This window comes from Eumetopias jubatus, unplaced genomic scaffold (assembly GCF_037043125.1).
Source record: "Eumetopias jubatus isolate StellerSeaLion01/CBP00866 unplaced genomic scaffold, mEumJub1_p1.0 scaffold_10, whole genome shotgun sequence".
NCBI lineage: Eukaryota > Metazoa > Chordata > Mammalia > Carnivora > Otariidae > Eumetopias > Eumetopias jubatus.
In genome coordinates this window covers 68760128-68783544 of record NW_028274816.1, presented here as the reverse complement: position 1 = coordinate 68783544, position 23417 = coordinate 68760128, and the positions used below count along the sequence as shown (strand labels likewise).

Below are 23417 nucleotides of genomic sequence, written 5' to 3'. Positions count from 1 at the left end.
ATGTGGTTCCTTCGGCTCTCACTCGGGCCCAGACAGCATAACCATGCCAGCCACCCATCGAGAAAACCAAACGTTCAACACAGAGAAGCAGATTGCCCGGATCTATGGACACACAGACCTGGCCCAGGAAACAGCCCGTCCGTGGTAGGGAACATGGTGGCCCAGTGGCTGGAGACTCTTGGCAAAGCCTGCCCCAAGCCCATACTGCCTGAGGACCTCTGGCCTCATCTCCCACCCTTTCCCAGCCAGCCTGGTGCACAGAATAGGCCTGGATCTGATGCTCTGTGAACATGGGGACCTTCCCTACCTGCAAGGCAAGAAGTAGCAGTGACCATCACCCAGACGGAAACCCTTACGTGGGACCTCACGGCTGGGCCTGGTGGCCGTGGGGAGAAGGGCTGAGGTAAGCCACAGAGCACTTGCCTATCTTGGCATCCGACCTTCCCACTGAGAGGGGAACTGTGTGGGCATCATGCCCATTTTATGGATGAAGAAACCGAGGCCCAGGGAGTGCCTCACTGTGAGTTAGGGGGCAAGGCCCACTGCCCTCTCCCTTCTTCCCCTCCCTGCAACCCGGGGAGAGGTACTTGTGGCAGACCCCAAGGGCCCAGGGCTGGGCTCTCCTTACCTGGGTCCCGTGGCCTGCTCCCTGCCTGCATGCCGTCTAATGGGGGTCCTGTGGCTGGCCCCAGGAGCATGGCCAGCCCAGCAGAGCCGCTCAGTGTTGCGGGGAAGGGAGGCCCAGCCCACCACGCCGACCGCCTGGGGCTCCATGTATATTTAATGATGTCTATTATTCCTGTTTTGTCTCAGGAAAGGAGCCTGAGCAGCTGACAGAGGAGCCAGGAACAGCCTGGAAAGGGGGGCAGGGGGCCTGCTCCACAGCCCAGCTGGACCGGAAGACCCCCGGGGAAGCCCTCGCCGCCTCCTGCCAGCCCAGTGCCTGGGAGCCCCATAAAACCTGTTACGATTCACTCTCAAAAGGCCCACCTCCTCCAGGAAGCCTCCCCTGTGGCTCAGAAGCCCCAGCTGGGGTTCAAATCCCAGCTCTGCACTTACAAGCTGTAGAAGCCCAGGGCAAGTTGCTGTCCCTGGAGAACAGGCTGCTGGGATGGCCCTGCACCAACCCTGGCATGCAGGGGCTCAGTGACCACCTGCTGCCACTCCTTGGCACCACACCAAGGCCCGTCCAGCCCTGCCTGCTGAGGTAACAGATGATAGATCCGGCTACTTTGCTCTCACAGGGGAGCCTCCCTGCCACCCCGAAAGCCGCAAGGGCCTTCTGAGAATTCTGCCCACCTTGGCAGCCAGGCCTGGCCTCAGGAGGTGCCACATCTGGGGCCCACGGTCCCTGGCCAACCTTCCAGGGCAGAGACCACCCTGGAGGTCCCCCATATCTCCTTTGTACCCCAGACTTGGGCCTGCTCTCCCACAGCCCAGGCTCCAGCCATCCTCGGATCACCAGGCTCATGGCTGGCCCTGACCCAGCCTGGCAACAGAGTTCAGCAAACTGACAGAACTGTCCTCAGTCTGAACAGGGATTGTTTCCACTCTTTATTGTAGAAAGGAGAGCCAAGACCAGGGGCTTGGGGAAAAAGTACAGAAACCCAACACCAAAGCCACCACTCCAGGCGTCTGTGCAGGCCCCGGGTCCTGGGGTCGGTGCTGGGCAGGGGTGGCCCTGGGAGGGGGCAGTACATTAGGACTCCTCGGGCTGAGGAGGGCATGAACTGGGGCTTAAAGCCACCATGGAGCAGCCCTGGGGCGGGGCAGAGGGCTGGGAGGCCCCCTCCCTGAGTGTCAGACAGGCTGGGAGGAGCTGAAGGCCCAAGGTGCCCCAACAGAAACTAGAGCTTCCAGGGACCCGGGCAGGCTTGGCTCTGAGCCCCAGCACTGAGCAAGCCGTCTGCGTGAGGCCCTGGCTGCAGGGCAAGTGGGCAACCTGCCCCCTCGGTGCCTGAGTGGGGGGCCAGGGGTAGGGCGCAGGCCCAGGGTTCCAAACACAGAACCCCCACCCAAGGTGCCAGTCTCACGGCACATGCCACCAGCCCAGCCCAAGTTCCCCAACCATGTCCCTCTGCCCCAGTACACTCTTCATCATCTGCCTACCGAAGAAACTTCCAGAAACAGCAGAGACTTGAGAGACCCCTTCCTGGGGGGTATGTATTTGTATGTATTTCCTGTCTGGGCTTTGGTGTGTCCAGCTGGGTCCGACTCCCCGGGGGAGACAGGGTGGGCAGGCAGGGGGCCCCGCAGGAGGCACTACTTCTTGACAATCTGGATGACGTCTTCGTGCTCCATGGTATGGGTCAGGCCCACCCGCTGCGGGCTGTACTTGGTGCTGGTGCCCTAGGCAGGGGACAAAGGGGCCACATCAGCCTCTGTCCTGAGCAGGGCCACGCCTGGTATAGCTATTACAGGAGGAAGGTGGGTGTGGCTGTACGTAAGTTGGGGGGTGTGTGAATGCTAGGGTCTGAAGTGGGGGCCCCAGCACTGGCAGACCGCCCGCAGACAGGAGGATGTCCCCAGGGGCCTGACCATCCCCGGATTCCAAAGTGGGAGAGGTCAGCAGGGGTCAGCACGCACGCCCCTGAACTGGGACACCGCACGGAGCAGCACGAACGCCGTGCTCCTGTCCAACCCGGGGGCGATGCTGGGCATGACCCCCGCCCATCTCCGGCCCAGAGACTCACCCACACCAGCGCGTACTTGAACTGGCTGGCGAGTGATCGGTGGATGCGGTGGCACTGGAGGGTGGGAGAGAGGAACAGTGAGAGGAATCTCTACCCGAGCCTACTGAGCTTGGCCACACACCCAAGCCCCAGGCAGGTGCCAAGAAGTAGCAATTCCCCAGGCAGACGCTCAGAGCCGTGGCCTGTGAACACCACTGGCTCGATCCAGTCTCGTGTTCATGGCTGCAGGCTGTTCTGATGCTCCCACTTCCAGGCTGGCCCAAAGGTTGTGGTGCCCTTTAGAAATGTCTCGAAACCTTGGGCGCCTGGATGGCTCAGTCGTTAAGTGTCTGCCTTCGGCTCAGGTCATGATCCCGGGGTCCTGGGATCAAGTCCCACATCGGGCTCCCTGCTCCGCGGGGAGCCTGCTTCTCCCTCTGCCTGCCGCCCCCCTGCTTGTGCTCCCTCTCTCTAATAAATAAATAAAATAAAATCCTTAAAAAAAAAAATGTTCTCGAAGCCTTTAGAAGAAGATCTGGCTCTGGCTGTCAGCAGCCTTCCTGCCATCCTTCGGATGGGCAGGGGTGGTTTTCGGGACACCCCACCTCAGCCTGGAGTCACACCTGGTCACCGTCCTGGCCACGGCTGGCACCTGGGGCTGCCCGCCCAGGACATCATCCAGCCCCACCTCCGGAATCCCAGGGCTCCTAAAGGAAGCTGGAAGGAGGGGGCCTTGGAGGGGCGGGCAGCTGTTCCCCCTGGGATCAGGGGGGCAGGTGAAGTGGACGGGGGCCGGAGGGAAGGCCGTGTGGTGCTGCCTCTCCCCCCAGGTGCCCGCAAGCCTTATGGGTCCTGGCCAGAGCCCCGATGCCTCGGCCCCCGCTCCTGTGCGGATGCTGAGCCTGTGAGAACATTTCCCACCTGCTCTGGGCCTCCTCTGCCTTTCTCTGCACTTGTGTCTACCAGTGGGGGACAATGGAAGGTCATCCCAGGCCATCTTTTCTACGAGGGGAGAGAGCATACCGTTTGATGACGGCGACACTTCTGCTCCCCCGTGCCCACCGCGCCTCTCACTGCTGACAGCCCTGCGAGGCCCTCGCTGCTTTGGGGGCTTATGGCCCACGACCCTTTTGGAGGCAAGGCCTTCATCAGCTCTTACTGAATGCATACCAGGGCCGAGGCTGGGTGCATTACAGAGGCCCTGGGGCTGGGGCTCAGTTACGCCCAGAAAAGGAAACTGAGGCACAGGGAGGCTGACACAGTACGGGGGAACCAGGGTATGACCCTGAGTCTGCCTGGCTCCGGTGTCTACGTGGTTCCTTTACTTTGGGCCCCTGCTGTCGGCATCCAGGCAGGCCTTCTCATATACCTTGTGGCACCTGGGACAGTTGCATGTCCCAGGAGGGAGGCACCCGTGCGGAGAGCGAGCAGGGAGGAGGTGACCACTGAAGAGCAAGCCTCTCGCGGACAGAGTCCAGGCTCTGGAGCCGGGCCCCCCAAACCCCTCCCCACACCCCTGGGCACTTCTCACCCTTAGGTCTAACCCCTCCTGCCTCTGGCCCTCCGTGCAGCTGATGGGAAACAGCCAGCATTCCCCACATTCGCTCCTGCCTCTGGGCCTTTGTACCTGCTATTCCCCCTGCCTAGAAAACCACTCTCCTGCCATCTCCCGCTTTTCTTCCTGGAGTGGCTGAAGTCCTACGTCCTCTTGGGCAAGCAGCCAGGGAGTGAGAGGGTAGAGGAAAGTACCCACAGGGGGTGTAGCGGAAACCCACAGAGGACCAGCACATGGGGGCCCCTGTACCAACAGCTGCTCAGTCCCCGGGACACACCTCTGCCACAGGTTTTGAAACAGGCTTTCAGGGACAGGGACTCCCCCACGGAGCTCCTTATGAGTCATCTAAGGGAGGTGGCTTCTGCCGGCCATGCCGGCCTTCAAGGCCGAACCCTGCCCGTTTGTATCCGGGCCCCTAGCTGGCGGGGGTCTCAGGCTGGGCTTGCTGAATGAATGAATGCGGGAGCATAGCCTGCCGGCCAGCCCACCACCCACCCACAGGACAGATCCTGAACAGAAATGAGCTAGACGGAAAACAAAACGCCCCAAAACCAAAGCCTTAAATTGTCTGTGTGACCTGGTACACCGTCCCAGGCTCTTGGGCTATCACCTGCTCCTGCAGGGCCCATATACCTTCGTAAAAAGTGGTGCAGGGTCACATTCTGGGACAGGTGACCTTTGAGCCTGCAACAAAACTCCAGATATGGAACCCACACTCCTCTCCCTGAGCCCACAGGCTCAGCCCAGCGCCCTTCTGCCTCAGGACCTTTGCATACCTCGCTGCCCTGCCTGGGAGGGTTTCCACCACCCCTAAATCTTCACAGTCAGATCCTCCTTGGTCTACAGGCCCAATCAGGTCCCCTCCCCTGAGACCATGTGGCCTCTCTGTGTAGACTCAGGGTCACTCCCCATTCCCTTACTTTGTTGCACTCCCCCTTAGGTGTGACCTCTTAGCTCTGCCATTGGGTGTTTGGCATCTGTTGCCCCTGAAGGACCCTTTCTGGCCGGAACCGGGGCTGTGTTGTTTACTGTTAGTGCTCAGTAAATGTGTGTTGAGTGCAAAAAGCATTCAGAGCCATCTGGGGCTGGGGCGGGGGCAGGATGTGGGAGCAGGGAGGGCTGCGGGGGGGGGGGGGGCTGACTGGGGGACAGGAAGCCAGGAGGGGCCAAGGGCATGGAGGCGGCTACTCTGAGCCATAGGCCGGCACACTGGGGAAACACAACTTGGAGTTAACAATACAGAAATGAATGCCCCAGGGCAGCAGCGTGTGACAGGATGCGGACGGAAGACCACCACTGGGGTGGGCGGTACACCCCTGCCTCTGGGGGAGGCCTGGGGGCTCGCTACGCAGCTGGGAATGGTGGCCGGGAGGCGACGCCAGGTCTAATTCCAGAGCCTGCCCACAGCCACTCTGCTACCACAGCGGGTCACCCACATCAGCGAAGGGCTGGCAGAGCCTTCGGCAAAACCCCGCAGCGGGCACGGAGACCTCCCTGACCCGCCGTCTGGACGCGTCTCGGCAACTCACCACATGCTCCACGGAGGCCCCTTTCCGGAGGATGATGGCATCTGTGAAGTCTGGCCTCTCTGCAAAGGTAGAGATTGGGGGTGGGGGGACACGGAGGCAACCAGTTATGGCCCCAAGCTGCCCTGTGGTTGCCTTCCACCAGGGGACAGAGGCCCTTCCAGCCCCCAGCCTTGGCTTAGCCTTCTCCTCGCCATTCGGCACACCCTCCCTACAGATCCTTGTGCGGTGTTCTGCAACCTTGACTTTAACACAGGAAATCAACAGAAATCCACGTCCACGACTCAGGCGGCCTGCAACCCCATCAGCCACGAGAGCCCTAACTAAATGCAGCCACGCAGAGTCTCTGGACAGCACTGGCAAGACGTGACAGCTGCTGGTGACAAGTCAGGGGAAGCTGCACCTCCTCCCTTGCCGACAAGGTCAAGGCCCCGCAAACTGCCAGAACCCCGCCGCAAGGTCACAGGGTGTGAGACGTGTGCCACTGGGGGTGGGTGGGGGGGGGCATGGTGAAGGCTCCTCTGTATTCACGTGCTCAAGTGCTGACCCAGGGGGCGTGGGAGGGGGGTGATCGCTATAGCCCGTGGGGAACCACGGGCCGGCCTCTAGCCCGCTGCCCTGCCCCCCACAGCCCCCCCCACCCCGGGGCATCCTCAAGACCAGCAGCCCCAAAGAGCGGCATTCTGTAAAGGCTCAGCCGAGGGCTCTAGCAGCCTGGGCCCGAGGGCACTGCCAGCTCTGAGATGGCAAAAGAGCTGCGGTCTGTACGGGACAAGCTGAGCCAGGGGCACTGGGACCTCTGGGTGCCACAGGCAGAGCCTGGCAGCCCCACAGGGACGGCGACTCAGCCCAGGGCCACCTGCCGCCGAACTCACGTCCTCTCTTCTTGGTGTAGATGCAGGTCAGGGCCAGGTACTCCCAAAGCATCTCAAGCAAGTAGTCCAGGTTCAGCTTCATGCCGCAGCTGCCAGGGAGGAAGGCGGCCAGTCAGAGCAGCCCCCACGGGCTCAGAGACAAGGGCACTGGGGCCAGTGCAGCCCATCTGGCACCCATGGGGGACCAAGCCCACAGATCTGACGGCAGCTTGACACTTCAGCTGCCCACGCCTCTGGTCACAGCCACGGTCACGCCCAGAAGAGCTCGGCTGTCTTTCCTGGGGGTCTCCGCGGTGCTCTGGACGGGGGCTTCCCTCCTGCCAGCTGCTGGGAGGAGAGCGACGGGCACAGGGCAGCCCAGTGGGGATGTCAGTGATGGCGTGGCCCCTGGCTTCATCGTTTGTGCAGGCGAGACCTTGAGCGGGTACCCTGACCTCCGCTGACACGTTGTGAGCACAGCAGGTGAAGGTGTGGTGTGGAGGTGACCTCACGCCCGGAGGACCAGCCTGTCCTCGTGCAGCCCCTGAAGGGAGTCTGGGGCGCAGCAGCAGGAGAGGAACTGAGCTGTCCTTCGGGAAGGATGCCCGCTCTCTGCCGCTCTTGGCAGTAGCCGGCAATGCCCGGGAGATGGTCCAGGACCCTTCCCCACCATTTGCACCAGTCACCCCACCTAGTCCCTCAGCATCCCGCTCCCCGTAAGCCTTGTCTGAGCTGCACCGCCAGCAGAGCAGAGCCCGAGGCTGCTCCAAAGGGGGAATTTGCAGGGATGGTGACTAGTGAACAAACAGCCCTCAGCCACACTGCAGGAGGCACCCCCAGGACCCACGCGTCCAAGCAGGGCCAGAGGGGCGGGGCCAGGATGGCCCCACCCACCTGACGACTTCGGTTCCCTTTACCGTCCACGCTACCCGCGGTGCAGGCACGGAGGACGCTGAGGACACCGGGGAAGCCGCATCTTCCAGAGGACCAGGAGCAGCTGGCTCACACTCTTGGGCTTTCTGAGGCCTGCCTTTAATTACTAGGCTCTGTAGTCTCTTAGTGATTATTAACCATCTACATTGGTGGTACTATTTCCCTTCTGTTTTTTTTTTTAAGATTTATTTATTTATTTTGAGAGCATGAGAATGAGAGAGAGAGAGAGAGAGAGAGTACATGAGCACGGGGAGGGTCAGAGGGAGAAGCAGGCCCCTCGCCAAGCAGGGAGCCCGATGCGGGACTCGATCCCGGGACTCCAGGATCATGACCTGAGCTGAAGGCAGTTGCTCAACCAACTGAGCCACCCAGGCGCCCCTCCCTTCTGTTTTCTTAACCAGAGCCCACTGCACATCACCCACTCTGCCCAGGCCGATCCGGGGTAGGACCAGGTCAAATCCGTTACTGAGATGGTCTCCTCTGCCCCGGGCGCACATGGGAGGCTTGCCTGGCCCAAGGTGCCCGGAAGGCCTGACGAGCTCATATACACGAAGGATTCAGGGCAGCTGAGTGCTCACCTGATGACCACACTGTTGGGCTTCCGGGCCAGGCGGTCCACTTCCTCCATTGAGATCTGGTCGATTTTGTTATAAACCTGGGATTGAGACCAGGGAGGCAGGTGTTGGGGAAGGAATGGAACAAAGTAGTGCAGGAAATGGGTCCCCAAATGCCTCGGCTTGGCCCACAGTTCCTCCCTCTGCAGGCCTCGGCGCAATGCCAATGCCAATGTCCTCCCTTCCCTGCCGCCTCAAGGATGGGGAAAGGCTGCAGGGGCCTGGGGCCGCTGTCCACGCCCAGAAGGGAAGGCTGGACTAGAGCCCCGGTGTCAAGCTAGACAGGTCTGCAAGCCTCATGCAGCCCCCAGGGGAGAGGGGAGGCGAGGGTGGAGGCAGCCCCAGGCTCTTCCTGCTCCTCTGGGAAGCCTGCCTCGCATCCGGGTCAGCCCCTGGAGAGCTTCCCTCCTGCACGCGCACCCTGGGGGCCGGCGCCACTTACATACAGGCAGGGCATGTACACCCGGTTGCCCACAATCACATCAATGAACTCGTCCGGGGAGCAGTCTTCTCGGAAGAGCACCTCCGCATTGAAGATCTCTGAGGGGCTCGGATTAAGGGCCACTTGGGCACCAGTGGCTCCTCGTGTCCCCGTGCCAGAGGGGCCGGAAGGGCCACCCAAGAAACAGTGCCACAAGGGACCTCAGAGGGCATCTGCCTTGCAGATTTTACAAGATGGTAAAGTTTGGGGAGTGCCCTCATTTTTTTTTTTTCTCCAAAAGGAACCAGAACATGTAAAGTTTCAATCAGTGGCTTCAATCTTCACAGTTAGGCAAGAAGAAAAATGTACTTGCCAGAATTCTCAGTGGAACCCCAGGCTTCAGTGCCAAGAGCACTGTCTGCAAGCACCGGTCTAACCCACCTTCCCCCATGCAAAGCTCTCCTCTGGAGGCCACTCTGCCTCTGCTTGCATACCTGTGGTGACAGGGGCCTCACGACCTTGCAGACAGCCTGTCCCATGGTTAGTTCTTCATATGCTGAGCTCCTCTACCTCTGGGGCTCTGCCCTGTCTTCCAGGGTCCTCCAGAGACTCACCTAGGCCCCCAACGTTACTTTAGCGGTGAACAGCCAGGCCCCTGGTTCTCCCTGAGGCTTCCCCAGGCCAGGAACCCTGTCCTTGGGGGCTGTTTCCCTCACCATCTCACCTTCCTTCCAGATGTGACTGGCTACCAGTGCCTAGAACCCGGCAGGGAGTCAGGAAGGCCCTGCTGAGTACACAGCTGTGGCCCAGCCAGCCTGCAGCCTGGTGAGCACAGAGGCAAAGGGGACAGGAAGTGCCCCATGTCACCGGGCTGCAGCCTTCCTGGTAGCTGCTCGGATGGATCCAGGGTGGCTTGGGGTGTGGTCTGTTAGCATCCTGGGCCACAAGGCCTCCTGTCTCATGTTGCCCCTCCTTTGCTGCTTTTGGAAAGGATACTGTACTCATGCAGGATCAGCTGCACCAGCTTTTCTGAGCATTGGGTCAGCGTGACCGTTGAGTTGAAAGAGATGCCACCACCTTTCTTGGGCTGGAGAAGAGAGGAAGGGAGAGCTGCTCACAAAGGGGCAGCTGCAATCATCCCAAACCTGCCCAGGCCTGGAGAGGGGCCTCACCTTGAAGTAGATGTTGGGCTTGTGCTTGTTGAGGCGGATACCCACTGATTCCAGTTCCTTCTCCAGCAGAGACCTGAGTAGAGCCCCCATGAGCCTTCACAAGTGCCCAGAGGCAGGCCGGGTGGCTTCCATGGTCCACAGGAAGCCCCTGCCCAGCTGGAGAGAGACCAGTGCTCTCCTACCCACCACTAGGAACCCAGAATGTTCCTTCCCAACAAGCCAAAGCTGCAGAGGGGGAGCCTCTGGACCTTCTGGCCAGTTGGAGGGGAGACTGGCCGGGTCTGCGACTGGCACACAGAAGGAGGCCCGGTGTGCCCCTTAGCCAGCAGGTCAGGGCACGAATAAAGCTGCTGCTTGAGGCTGGGCTCCCGGTGGGTTCTGGGCAGCAACTGAGGCACCTCAGCCTCGGCAGGCAGGAGCCAGAGCCAGGACGGCCTGTGCCAGCTAGGGGCTGGTGGCCGAGGCTTCTGCCAGCACGGCGCAGTCCTCAGCCTCCAGACGCCTCCATGCCAGATGCGAGCCTCTCTGGGAGGATGCTCCAGGCTGACCGCACGGGTTTAGCCTGTGGACAGGCCTGCTGCTGCTCCCATGTGGGAGAGGCCCCAGCAGCCCCTGGGTCACCCATCATGAGTTCAGGGACACAGCAGATGTAGCCACAGCATCCCACGAGCCCACCCAGGGACCTCCCCAGATGTATCAGTTCGCCCCCCGCCCCCTCCCCCCCCGCTGCCACACCACCCTGCGGACCTCTGCACTTCTCCCTTGGTGGCGTCCAGCATCATGATGACGACGTCAGCCGTGCGTGCCACAGCAATCACCTGCCGGCCACGGCCTTTCCCTGGACAGGTGGAAGAGATGGGGTCACACGGGGACAGAGGCACGCCCTGCGTGACACACCCACCGCCCCCAGCCCACAGGGCCCCAGGCTCCTGTCCTTAACAGCTCCACCATGGTCTCTGGCACGTGCCAGCCCTGGGCTGGGATCTCCCCGGCGCTGTTGTTTAATCCACATTCTGTTTTACTCATGGAGACTTGTGGGGAGAAGGCAATCTGACATCGCCACCCTAGGAGAAGTAACATTCTCCCCCTGCCCCTACTGTGTGGCAGGCCGCATGAACATTTCTTCGCCTAATCCTCAAAACGATCCTGTATAGGCAGCATCACCACACCCATTTTACAGATGAGAAAACCGAGACCTTGTTTAGAGACACTCAATCACTTGCCTAAGGTCACAAAGCTACCATGGTGTGAGGATTTCCACGCATCTGCCCTTTCTGGAAACGGGCGCTATAACCCACCCCCCCTCCACAGGGCTGCAGAAAGGATCACACAGGACGCCACAGGAAGAGGAGCTCTAGGAACTGCCACATAAAGATCAGACGCTGTGGTTATGAGACCACCAGAGAAGCCAGGCACCTTGCCAAGGTCACAGCACTAGGATCTAGGTAGTATAGATTTCAGCCAGGACTGGCCTCCCTCTTTTGAGAAAGAGGGGCTTGGGCCTGGTGATCTTCACGGGCCAGCTACCTCCCGACACTCCCCGCACACTGCCCCCCACCGTGGCCAGACCACCTCCAGGCCCCACGATGCTAGCGGGGACAGCAGGTTCGTGGGGGACCATCGCCACTCCCCCTGCCCCGGTCCAAGCAGGCAGGACTTTGCCCCGATGACGGTGGGGTACAGGAGGGCACAGGGCAGAGATAGCAACTGGACCCGCAGGGAGGAGGCCCTGCTGCCCGGCCATGCCGGGGCTACAGAGCCAGAGAGGCGGGCGCCGACCCCAGCTCTGCCCCTTAGTCGGTCAACAGTCGTTCAGGGCAGACCCTTTACCTATCATCCCTGACGTCCCTCCCAGCTATGAAAAGGAAATGGTGACACTCGGTAACTCACAGGGCCAGCTGAGGATTGAGACCGCGGCTAGCACACAGCCCGGCGCTTGCCAGAGAACCATCTGTTGGTTCCCATCTCTGCGAGGCTGCGGGGCGCCCCCTGCGGGCCGCCCCCAGAAGCCCCGGGCATGTTCCCATCTCAGAACACACAAAACCAAAACGACAAAGGATGGGGCTCCAGGACGAGCAGCACAGCTGATAGGTGTCCGCTCCCTGCAGGCTTCCCTGCGGGGCCGCGCTGGAACCCATGGAGTGGAAGAGCGAATTCAAACCTGTCAGGCGAGCTATGTGATCTTGGGCAAGTCATTTCACCTCGAGGGGCCTCGGTTTCCTTGGCTTTCAGATGGGGCCAGCCACGACAGTACGAGGCCGGAGCAGTGTGAGAGGCTGCGAGCCTCCCCCTACCCGTCCAAGCCCTCGGCCACGTCCGATTTTAACAGTGAGGCCAGGACACCCAACACCCTCTGGAAGGGCGGGCCGGGGTGCTGAGAGCCACCCTGTCTCCCACCCTCCTGTCCCCACCTCCTACCTTGTGCTGCACCCTCGATGATCCCAGGAAGGTCCAGGAGCTGGATATTGGCTCCTTTATACTAGGATGGGGAAGAGAAGTTCAGGAGAGGAGTCCCTGCAGGAAGGGCCTGCCTGACCCCAGGAGCCCTACAACAGTCTGCCCCGCAGGGGCTGTGGGAAACCCTGGGGTCAGCCTCCGGGGCCAGGCCTAAGCCTTGTCTTCTCACCGCTCCAGCCCCGCACAGACCCTCTCCCGCGAGCTGAGGAGCCGCTGGGGAGGGGCTCTCGAGGTGTTACGATCCCACCACGGTGGGATCTTCAGTGATGCGAAGAGCACTCCACAAAAACGTCCCTGCAGCACGGAGGCTCCAGGCCCCGGGACCCCAGCTGCCCCAGGCTCTGAAGCTTCAGGGGAGCCAGGGGGATCCGGCCAGCCAGCAACAAGTGACCCAAGCTGGGGTGGTGTGGGACAGCGGAGCACGACGGGGTGCCAGGGAGAGCTGCCATGGGCCGGCCCGACTCCCAGAACCAGTCAGGCATCTCTGGGGTCTCGGCAGCCAGAATCCTGAGGTGCCAGGGCTTTGGGGCAAAGCAGCTCAGTTCAGAGCCGTCTCCCTCCGCACAGACACCCACCCGCACACCACATCCCTCCACACCACTGCAAACCCGAGCACACACCCTTCCCCCTTCTGGAATCCAGCACACCCCAACTTACTTCGATGACCCCAGGGATACATGTCAGGGTGGTGAATTCATAGGATGCAGCTTCGCTGGCTGTGGAGGTCATCAGACTCAAGAAGGTGGACTAGGAGAAAAAGGAGCTCATTGCAGTGAGGAGTCTTGTCCCAGCCTCCTGGGAGGCTGCCCACAGGCCGGGAGCCTGCCGAATGCAGGCAGCACAGACTCCTCAGCCTCAGCGTGGGGACAGAAGACAGCCGGAAACGTCACCTCTGGCCCTGCCCAGGGTGGGTGGGGCACCAGAGGGCCAGTCCCTTCCTTGGAGGCCTCAAGGCCTGTCTCAGGTGGACACAGGGAACTGGTTTCTAAATCGGGGCCCCCTCCCTAGCTCCACCAAACCCGCCAGCCACTCCTGGGCCCCAGAGAACTTCAAGCAGGCAACAGCCCATGGCACTCAGAGCAGCTGCTCACCCAGGGAGGGGTGAGATGTGCAAGGGGACAGACGTGGTCTGAGACAGAGCCAGCTGGCAGGAGAAGGTGGTGTCAGGCAGGAAGGGGTGAGCTGGGAAGGATCTGGTTGGGCAAGCTCATGCCACGGTGCACTGTGGGACCACAGCCGTGGCTTGGCTGGGGGTCAGAGAGACTGGGCTCCCCCGGGCAAGAAACTTCTTCCTCCGGAGCTTCCGAGTCCTTCGTATGCACGCTAGCCATCTGCTCGGTCCCCACTGTGGGGGGCTGCGTGGAGTGAAAGGAGATGAGAAGGCACACGGTACGCCAAGCCCAGAGTGTGGCGAGACCACAGCAATGGATGCAGTGGCCCAGAGGGCTGGCAAAGCAGTGGGCAGAGCCAGAGGGGGAAGAAACCCAGCCCTAGCCTCCTGCCCCGCCCCCCGCAGCCCAGTCAGCGGGGCATCAGGAACAAACACCCTGAGATGCAATTGTGACCAGGCCGCCTGGACCCTGCCTCTCCGGCAACCAGGAAGGCTGGGGGCACCTCTCACTCAAACCCTCACACCTCGAAAGAAACACTGGCCTCAAATCCAGAAACTCTCCGCCCTGGGGGCCTCTCAGAAACCTGAGGAGAGATAAAAACCTGGTGGGGCAGAGAGGTATGGGTAGGTGGGGTGGCCCTGAGAGCATTGGCTGCCAAGACCCTGAGTGACCATTGCTGCAGGCCCAAAGGAGGAAACTCCAACCCTGTCTGGCCTCTGCAGGGGGGGAGGCCTGGCCCTCCCATGGCTGGAGGGCCCAGATCCCCAGCAGGGCGGTGGGATCTGGCCACAGGGCCAGACCCTCAAGGGCGCAACCCTTGGTAAACAAAGCACTTCTCCCAGCCTGGGCTTGGAAAAGAAGCCCTTGGCAGGTTGGAAGTAAAATCCAGAACAGGCGAAAACTGATGATGTCCATAACAACGGCCCAAGAATTAAAGCCTAAAAATAGTTACCGGTCACGCTGTGGGACAGCTCTGACCCCAACATCTTGCTGGTCATTTAAGGGCAGCACATATGCACTTGTCCTGCCTTTCCAGGAACTCTTTCAGGCTAACCAAAGAGCCGACACCAATGAGAGAAAGCGCTACTCCCCAGAGGAACATCAGCTAATTAGTGAAGGAGGAGGAGGAGGAGAACTGGAAAATTGACATCATACTGCAGCTAACAAAACTCCCAGGCAAGGACAATTCACTGGCGTCAAGGTCACTAAGGAGATGCTGACAGGGCCTGATTTCCACGTGCCACGGTAGCAGCACCTTGCAGCGGACTTTCCAGTTGTCTGGGCTTGGGAGGGTAGGTAGGCTAACACGACCATGCAGAAGGGAGACAGGGCATCCCTCCCCCTAAGCCATTCTGGAGATGCAAACAGCGGTCAGGGGTTCTTTGGCATGGTACAAAATGAGGTCCACTCCAGCTCCTGTGTGGAACCTGGTCCCAAGTCCTGGGTTTCTACCTGACTCTAGGCTCACAGGAATACAACGAACAGACGAACAAGCTAAAGCACACCATGAGGAAGCAAGCGGAGAGCTCCAGAGCGTGGACTTTCTGTTGGACCACTGTCTGGTCTCTTCAGAATTAGGATCTTGACAAAAGGGACCGTTCTAGATTAGGGCAGGCGGAGAGATGACACCTACAGGGTCCTAGACAGCCTAGACCAGCCGCAAAGGTCACTTGGGGGTGAGTGCTGAAATCAGAATGCGGTCCAGGCGTTAGATCATTCCTAAATTACTGTTCATTTTGTTTGGTGTGATAGTTTGTGGCTAAGTAGGAATATATCCTTATTTTTTAGAGATACAAGCTTAAATATTTTGGGGTGAAAGGTCCTGAAGCATGATGTAATTTATTCTCAAATGGGTCAGTCAAAACAAAAACAAAACCCCATACACCCGCACACACACAAATCTGAAGAGATGGAGCAGTATGGCAAAATCGATGGATTCAGAGAGCGAGTACACTGTACTTGTTCTTTTACCTCTTCTATGTTTGGAAGTTCTAGTATACAGAATTGGGGAAAAATGAGAAAGGGCCAAAGAGACAGAGAGGGATCTGGAAACCCTGCCAGGACTGAAGACCATGAGGGGGTTCAGCCGGCAGAGGGCACACATGGGGACGGTCCCAGCTCTCCCGAGGGGCTCCTGCAGTGCGGGCATCAGCTCCTTCTGAGCAGGAGGCCCCTGCGCTGCTCCGTGTCCAGCTTTTGTCAAGTTGAGGGGTCATAAGCACCCCGTCACTACAGGGATCTGAGCACTGGCCAGGAAGCTGCGTGTCAAACGGGCACTCAGGTCTGACGCCGAGCGCTGCAAGGTGTCGGCTGGATGAACTGTTAGCGGTCCGGAGGAGGAAGGGCCACGGAGGGCAGTGGCTCGTTTCCAGCACCTGGCGTCACTTTCGCCTCCAGCAACTTTCCCCTCCTCATCCCACCTGGCTTGGATGGTAACTAAAAGGATGTTGTGTGTCCTGAGCCCACACAGACGGAGGGCAAGGGGACAGTGCATCCAGATGGGTATTGATGATAAAAGTCCAGCTGGGGTACGAGCGCTCCCAAAGAGTTAGAAGCACCTACAAGCCACCAGGAAGGAAGCCTTCTGCGGACCCTGACGCCGAGTCTGGGGTCTTCCTCTAACCTGTCCGTGGCCCAGCTCACTGCCCGGTGCTGACACAGCATCCCGTGAGCAGATGCTCGGAGACATTCCTAACTGTCCTCACATGGAGTCAGCTAGAGCTTCTCCGGAGGGCAAATGGCAGTGCTGCTGGGCATTTTTAAAACCCACAACCTCGAGCCCCTGGGCTGACTTGGAGGAATGCGTCCTCCAGAAACAGCAGCTCCAGAACGGGCGATCGGCACGGGAGGGAAGGAGCAGACGGCTGATGACACTAGGACCACAGTGGGGGCTTCTAGGCAGGCATTACGAGGTGAGGGAACTCTAATGTATGAATGGGACAGACAGCCATGGAGAAGTAAACGTGCCAGTGGCCAGCGTAGCTATAATCCCACCTTCACTGTGTGTGTGTGTAAATAGAGAGCAGACTGATCCCCACCTCCTGTGATACACACACCCCTTATCCAGGCAAAGGGGAAAATAAAACCAGGGGCGCCTGGGTGGCTCAGTCAGTTAAGCGTCTGCCTTCGGCTCAGGTCATGATCCCAGGGTCCTGGGATCAAGCCCCACATTGGGCTCCCTGCTCAGCGGAGAGCCTGCTTCTCCCTCTCCCTCTGCTTGCTGCTCCCCCTGCTTGTGCTCTCTATCTCTCTCTCTGTCAAATAAAGAAATAAAATCTTAAAAATAAACAAAATAAATAAAAATAAAACCAAACCTGTACAAAACACAGCTATACCGCTCGGCCAACAATAAGCGCTCAAGAGGTGGTGGCTGCTACCAACTTCCCCTCACGCGTGGCCCAGAGTAATGGGCTTGACACGTTTTAGTTGAACTGGTTTAAAAGCTGCTCCACCAGCACCTGTCCAGGCCACCTGGTCATTGCTCCCTCAGCCTGTATCTGAGCAGCCTCTTCACTGGACAGAACTATCTTGGTCTCTGCCGTACCACCTGCGCCCGGCCCAGAGCCTGGCACAGGGTACGCACTCAGTAAACATTCGTACGTGATGGATGGGTCCGAGACTGAGTGGCAACACCTCTCCCCCACAGAGACAACGATGGTTGCCAAGGCAGGATGATAAAGGGGTGGGACCCGATCCTGGGGGAGGTTGGGTCTCCTCGGAGCCTGGAGCTAATTCAGAAAAGTAGCAAGAGGTGGCACTGGACAGTCGTGTTTGGAAGACAACCTGCTTCCTCCCCAGGGCCCATGCTGACCATCACTGACCTTACCCACAGAGGGAAATCCAATCAGTGCCACGCGGGCGTCACCCGACTTCATGACATCGAAACCCTCTCCTTTGGATGAGGCCGATTTGGACGGTTCCAGAAGCTGGGCCCGATACTTGGCAAGTTTTGCTTTCAGCAGGCCCAGGTGATACTCGGTGGCTACAAGACGTAAAGCAAGACGGAAGGTAAGTATCCAGGGTTTCCAAGCCCCGTGGGTCAGGTGCGCCCCCACATACAACCAAATGCTAGCTGCAAACATCAGAACCAGATCAGGGAAGAAAACACCCCCCTGCTTAGAAGGTCCCCTTAGCCTCTCACTTCATTTAGGATAGAAGGTAGTCCCCTTATTGAGACCGTGCGATCCGAGGTCAGTGGTTCTCAACGGGGGGGGGGGGGGGGGGGGGGGCAGCGCAGCACCACTCCCTGGGGGATTCTGGGGGATGTTTTCTGTTGTCTGTGTGATGGCGAAGTCCCCATTGGCATTTATCAGGCAGGGACCAGGAAAGCCCACAGCCCTACAAAGTGTGAGTCAGTGAGGCACAACCATCAGCCCTCCTACGTTCCATATGACTTTTCACAGCCCTAAGACATCTGCAGAGGGAAAACCTGGGTTAGCATCACTGGAGCCTAGAGCCTCATTCTGTTTCACATAGAAACACAGGGCACTTTTTTTTTTTTTTTTTTACAATGTCAATACACACTGAAATTTCCAGGAATGCAACTTCCGTGCATGTTAAGGAAAGATTCTAGCATGTGTTGTTGGAAACTTTACCTAGAGGTGCTCACCAGCTTGGGATCCCAGGCTATCACCAGTGATGCCTCTTGTAGGGTGCCTGAGTCACCAACACATCACACTGTGCGTGGGGCTGCCACATACCCAGTGATGCCACCGAGAGGTGCAACCATCTCACGCCCTCATTGTAACATCGCTGCAACCTGGCCATGCCCCAACATTTAAATATTGAAAAAAACACTATTTTAATTAAACTTTCTTTTTTCTCCTCCTTTGTATTCTGATTAGGGCATGGCATTGATTTTTCTCAAATTCTGTGTGTATAAAAGTTACGCTGTCGAAAGGGAGCTGCATTTCATGACAGTAAAGGGAGGTGTTACAAAATCTTCGCCACAAGAGCGGGCTGGGGCTAGGTAACCTGGTCCCTTGCTACTTCTCCGACATCTCCTTCTGCTCTTTTATGTACTACATTCCAGCCACAGTGGCTTTCTTGTTTCTTCAGGACAAGCTGCCACCATTCGTGCCCCAGGACCTTTGCATTTGCTATTCTTTCCGTTGCAACCTTATCTTCCCAGGGCTGGCTCCTTCTCAACATTCGAGGCTCAGCTCAAATGGCATCTCTTCAAAGAGGCCTCCCCTACCCAGCCGGAGGGGGCTGTGGGCAATGTCACGCCAAGGGAAGAACCAGGGCTGGAATCCCACCCGGCCATTCCTGGGCGTAACTTTGGAAAAATTATGTAATCTTCTTGTATATCAGTTTCTTAATCTGCAAAGCAGGGATGTTACCAGGAGAAACCACTCCACTGGATTTTCCTAAGGCTTACAGGAAGCACTAAGAACAATGACTAGCACACGGTAAGCACCCAATAACTGTTGGTTATTATTACGATCTACGGTAACCCCCACCCTTCCTCTTGGCTTCATGATCCTGTTTATTGTCTTCATGGCTTTGATGACCACTTGAAACTATCTTGTTTCTTTACTTCCCTCACTCAAATGGGGCAGGATCCCGGCTTCTGGTGGCACAGGGCAAGTACTCAGGAAATGTCTACCAAGTGAAGGAGTGAACTGATGGCAGTGACAAGTGGTCAAGAATGGGTTCAGCAAGCGTCAGGTTCATCTGATCTTTCCTGTCATCCCAGCTCGTAAGATTCTGAGCACCTCTGAAGGGAAGGACTAGGTCTTAATCCTTACATCATCTTTACATCCCCTCTTCTACCACTGCCAAAGGCTCCCTGCTACTCTCCTCAATCCTTGTAGATGATACTCCACAGGGCAGCCAGTGGGAACTTTTATTTTTTATTTTTTTTAAAGATTTTATTTATTTATTTGACAGAGATAGAGAGAGCACAAATAGGCAGAGAGGCAGGCAGAGGGAGAGAGAGAAGCAGGCTCTCCACTGAGCAGGGAGCCTGATGCGGGACTCGATCCCAGGACCCTGGGATCATGACCTGAGCTGAAGGCAGATGCTTAACCAACTGAGCCACCCAGGCGCCCAGGGGGAACTTTTAAAACAGAAATCAGAGGATGCCTGGGTGGCTCAGTCAGTTAAGCGGCTGCCTTCGGCTCAGGTCATGATCCCAGGATCTGGGATCAAGCCCCACGTCGGGCTCCCAGCTCGGTGGGGAGTCTGCTTCTCCCTCTTCCTGCCACTCCCCCTGCTTGTCCTCTCTCTCAAATAAGTAAATAAATAAAACAAAACAGAAATCAGACTATGTCTCTCCCCTGCTTAACACCCTCCACTAACTCCCACTGCCTGAGAACACAACTGCCACCTTCCCATGACCTACAAGGCCCTCCATGATTGGCTCTTTCCTTTGCCATCACTGCACTCCAGCCCCAGACCTTCAGATCCCTGAACAAGCCAAGTCTGTTCCTGCCTCAGCGACGTCCCTTCCTCTGCCAGGAACAGTCTTGCCCCAGATCTTTGCATGGCTGGTTCCTTCTCATTCTGGTCTCAGCTCAGATGTCCCCACCTCATGGAGGTCTTCCCTACCTTATCATTCTACCTTAGTAGGCCCAGGTACCACCCCCCCACACTCTTGTTAGATCAACCTCATTTGTCTTCACAGCATTTATGGCTGGCTGAAACGATCTTGTTTATTTGGTTATTCGTTTAAAGACTATCCACTAGAAGGTCAGCTCCACGAGGGGAAGGATGTGCCTGCTGTCTCATGCCTAGAACATAGTAAGGGCTTGGGGAAGATTCACATAATGAATGAATGAATGAATGAGGTCCCCCAACTTCTCAGCCTCTAGAACTAAACAAGAGCCAAGGAAGGACAGACACTGAGACTAGCTACCTAGTATTCCCCGCTTCCTGCCTCTGCAACCCCACAGCAGGACTGCTTAGGCAACCGGCCTCACCCACCCGGGCCAATTACATCCCCCATTACTCCAGACCCTCCTTCTGATCTAGATTGTTCTAGATCTAGAACTGCCCCATAAACACACCATGCTCACCCAGACTGCCATGCTTTTGCCTCAGCAGTGCCCCTCACCGGGGGTGTCCTCCCCTTAACCAGTTCAAGTCCCACCTCCTCCTGGAAGCCTTCCTGGGTGTCATCATTTGTTTCTCCCCACTGCTCTTCTCCTGTGAGCTCCTCCAGCCCTTACAATCTGAACTCCAAATTTGATCCTTTATTATGTGCTATCTAAGCTGTGGGGGGGGTACTTTTTTTTTTTAAGATTTTATTTATTTGACATAGAGAGACACAGCGAGAGAGGGAACACAAACAGGGAGAGCAGGAGAGGGAGAAGCAGCCTTCCCGCCGAGCAGGGAGCCTGACCCGGGGGCTCGATCCCAGGACTCTGGGATCCTGACCTGAGCCAAGGCAGATGCTTAACAACTGAGCCGCCCAGGCGCCCGGGGTTGGGGGGGGGGGTTACTTTAAATACAGAGTGCTTACCATGTGCCTAGTACTTTGCACACACTATCTAGTTTAATTTAGCTGTGAGCTAAGATGAGACGGGGATTATGATCCCCATTTGCAGATGAGGACACTGAGGCTCAAAGAGGCGAAGTGACTTTCCAAGCTTTCACAGCAGGTACGGGTGGCGCTGGAGTTCAAACCCAGGCCCGCCAGGCTCGAGTCTTGATGGCCTCCGTTCCCGAGATGCTGGGTGAGGCTATACCCGTGAAAGGTCTCCTCCTGGGCTTTCCAGCACAAAAGGGGACCCGGGTTTGAAGCCCGACCATGCCTCTCTCTGGGTCACACGCTGGCTGCGCGCTGCGATTTCTCTATCGGGCACCTGGTCTGGCACCGAGCCGATCTCACAGCGACCGTCTGCAATCAGACCAGCGCGCTGGTACCAGGATCCCGCCTGGTCCTGCCTGCCTCCAGCGCGCTGCGAGACCTGGTCACGTCTCTGGCACTTCTCTGCTGCCTTCGAGCCCGATCCGCTCTATCGCTGGAGTTGTTCCCCCATTTTACAGACAGGAAAACTGAGGCGGGCAGAAAGGAAGGCCCCGCCAGGCCGGCCCTCACCCTTGTTCTTCTGCGTCCGAGCGATCTCCTTCTCGATCTCGGAGATCTTCTCCAGGATCCCCATGGTGGCGGCTGAACCCGGAGCACCGACAGACACTGCAGCGGCACCGGGAATTCCGCCCTCTCGGCGGCGGCAGAACTGCGTGCGCCCGGAAGCTCACGGAGAACAGCGTCCTCGTGCGCCCGGCGCTCCGGGATTCAGAGTCCGGACGGACGACGTCGAGCTGAGTGCCAGACACTATTGGTTCCGCCCGCTGGGCCGACGGGGCTGGGCCTCCCCCCCCCGCCCCCCGCTCCCCGCTCTGGGCCGGGGCGGGGCCAGGATGGGCGGGGCCGGGGCGGGGCCATGCTGTACCCACCAGGGCGGAGCTGGGCCTGAGCTGAGCTTGGGAGACCCAGAGGGAATCTTGGGCAATGAACCCTGAACTTCGGGTTCCAAGCGCAGCTGACTCTGCAGGTGTCAAGAGAGCTGAGTTGAAAGCCTGGTGGCTCTTATTTTGTGCAGAGGTTGAAAGCGGATCCCCATTACCGCATGGACGAAGTGTTCCAACTTAGCCTTACCACCTGCCGTCAGATGCCTCCTGATATGATGCATTATAAAGTAGACAGCATCTCCTACTGGAATTCTTGCCCCAAAATACTGTATCTGTGTTTAGACACGAGGAAACATCAGACAAATCTAGAAAGTGGTACATTTTATAAGTGGCCTGGACTCTTTACAATTGCCAAGGATGGGAAGGTGCGTTGGGAGGTGAGGCAGTGGGACTGTTCTAGATAAAAAGGAATCTGTTTCTGTATCTTAAAAATGGGAAAACACGGTTGCTAAGAAAATGTGCACCAGGCACATTGTTTGCCCATAAGTTCTCAAATACCAGGGCCATTGTAAGTGATTTTTCCTCTGTGGGTGTCACATCCTCCTCAGATCCCAACCACACTTATTGACTGTTTATTATGTACCAGGCTCTGAGCTAGAGAGGGGCTTTCCTAAGCTTTGAGCTTGCAGTTCTCATCCACCTTCTATAAAGAGAGATTACAAGCCACGCAAAGTGCCTGGCCTGACGGCTCAAGTTATTCAATGGCAGGGCTGAGAGTTGAGAGCAAAGCTTTCAATTCCAAGTCCAGTGCTTGCAAGGTGACATAACATGGTAGACTGTGGATAGGAATATCTATGTGTAAGGTTTTGGGGTTTTTTAAAGATTTTTATTTATTCATGAGAGACAGAGAGAAAGAGAGAGAGGCAGAGGGAGAAACAGGCTCCCCCCTGCTGAGCAGGGAGCCTGATGCGGGACTCGATCCCAGGACCCTGGGATCACAACCTGAGCCAAAGGCAGATGCTTAACCATCTGAGCCACTCAGGTGCCCTATGTGTAAGGTTTAAAGAAGATTCTGTGAAAGCCCTTTGGGACCTAGGGAGGCCCACACCAATGTGGAGGCCTGTAGGAGCCCTGGCCCAGGAGTGGGTCTCCAATACTTCTCTGCCTCCAGCTTCGACATGACGTGGCTCTCTAGGCTTCGTTTCCCACCATGCTTATGATGCCCACAGAGATGTATTTGCTTCCAGTTTACCCTTGGGGAAACACAAGTGTTCTGAACTATGACTCACCTCCTAAGAGTCTTAACATCTCTATAGTTGTCACAATCCCCATGGGCCTCAGTTTCTTCCTAAATTACACGAGAATCATTCCTACTTCTGGGGTCAAGAGAGACAACCTGAATATCAGGTATTCTCTGGGCAACTGGCTTTTTCTGCTCTGGGTCCTCCAAACCCAAACGTGGCCATCCAAAGCTTGTTTGTTCATGTCACTTGAGGAATCTTTGAAATAGAGTTTACAGACTTCTAGAGAGGCCGCTACTAGAAATGTAGAAAAATTTGATTGCCTATTAAAAGATACTATCCACAGAGTAAAGGGGCAACCCATGAAATGGGAGAAAATATTTGCAAATCACATACCTGGATAAGCGGTTAATATCTAGAATGTAGAAAAAAGTCCTAAAAGTCAACAACAAAACAACCCAATTTTTAAAATGTACAAAGGACTTGAATAGACATTTCTCCA

The 23417-nt window shown here is 57.5% G+C and overlaps 1 protein-coding gene across 1 annotated transcript; it reads right to left on the bottom strand.

Moving 5' to 3' along the window:
• Positions 1-1541: 1541 nt before the first annotated feature.
• On the bottom strand, positions 1542-21550 carry DRG2 (developmentally regulated GTP binding protein 2). The gene is made up of 13 exons (XM_028089531.1): positions 21361-21550; positions 17138-17298; positions 12862-12951; positions 12166-12226; positions 10495-10585; positions 9748-9820; positions 9572-9662; positions 8597-8694; positions 8119-8195; positions 6629-6717; positions 5757-5815; positions 2694-2747; positions 1542-2349 (listed from the first exon to the last, which is right to left on the bottom strand). The coding sequence occupies exons 1-13, from the start codon at positions 21422-21424 to the stop codon at positions 2263-2265; spliced, it is 1095 nt and encodes a 364-aa protein (XP_027945332.1). The 5' UTR covers positions 21425-21550; the 3' UTR covers positions 1542-2262.
• Between the last annotated feature and the right edge of the window lie 1867 nt (positions 21551-23417).

Bases quoted from the DNA above. Each gene is read 5' to 3' on its own strand.
- DRG2 (XM_028089531.1), bottom strand. From the start codon at position 21,424: ATGGGGATCCTGGAGAAGATCTCCGAGATCGAGAAGGAGATCGCTCGG. The intron at 9,663-9,747 runs GTGAGGCCCCTC...TCTCTTCTCCAG, and splicing joins AGCCCAACATCTACTTCAAG to CCCAAGAAAGGTGGTGGCAT. The intron at 5,816-6,628 runs GTGAGTTCGGCG...CTACCTTTGCAG, and splicing joins CTACACCAAGAAGAGAGGAC to AGAGGCCAGACTTCACAGAT.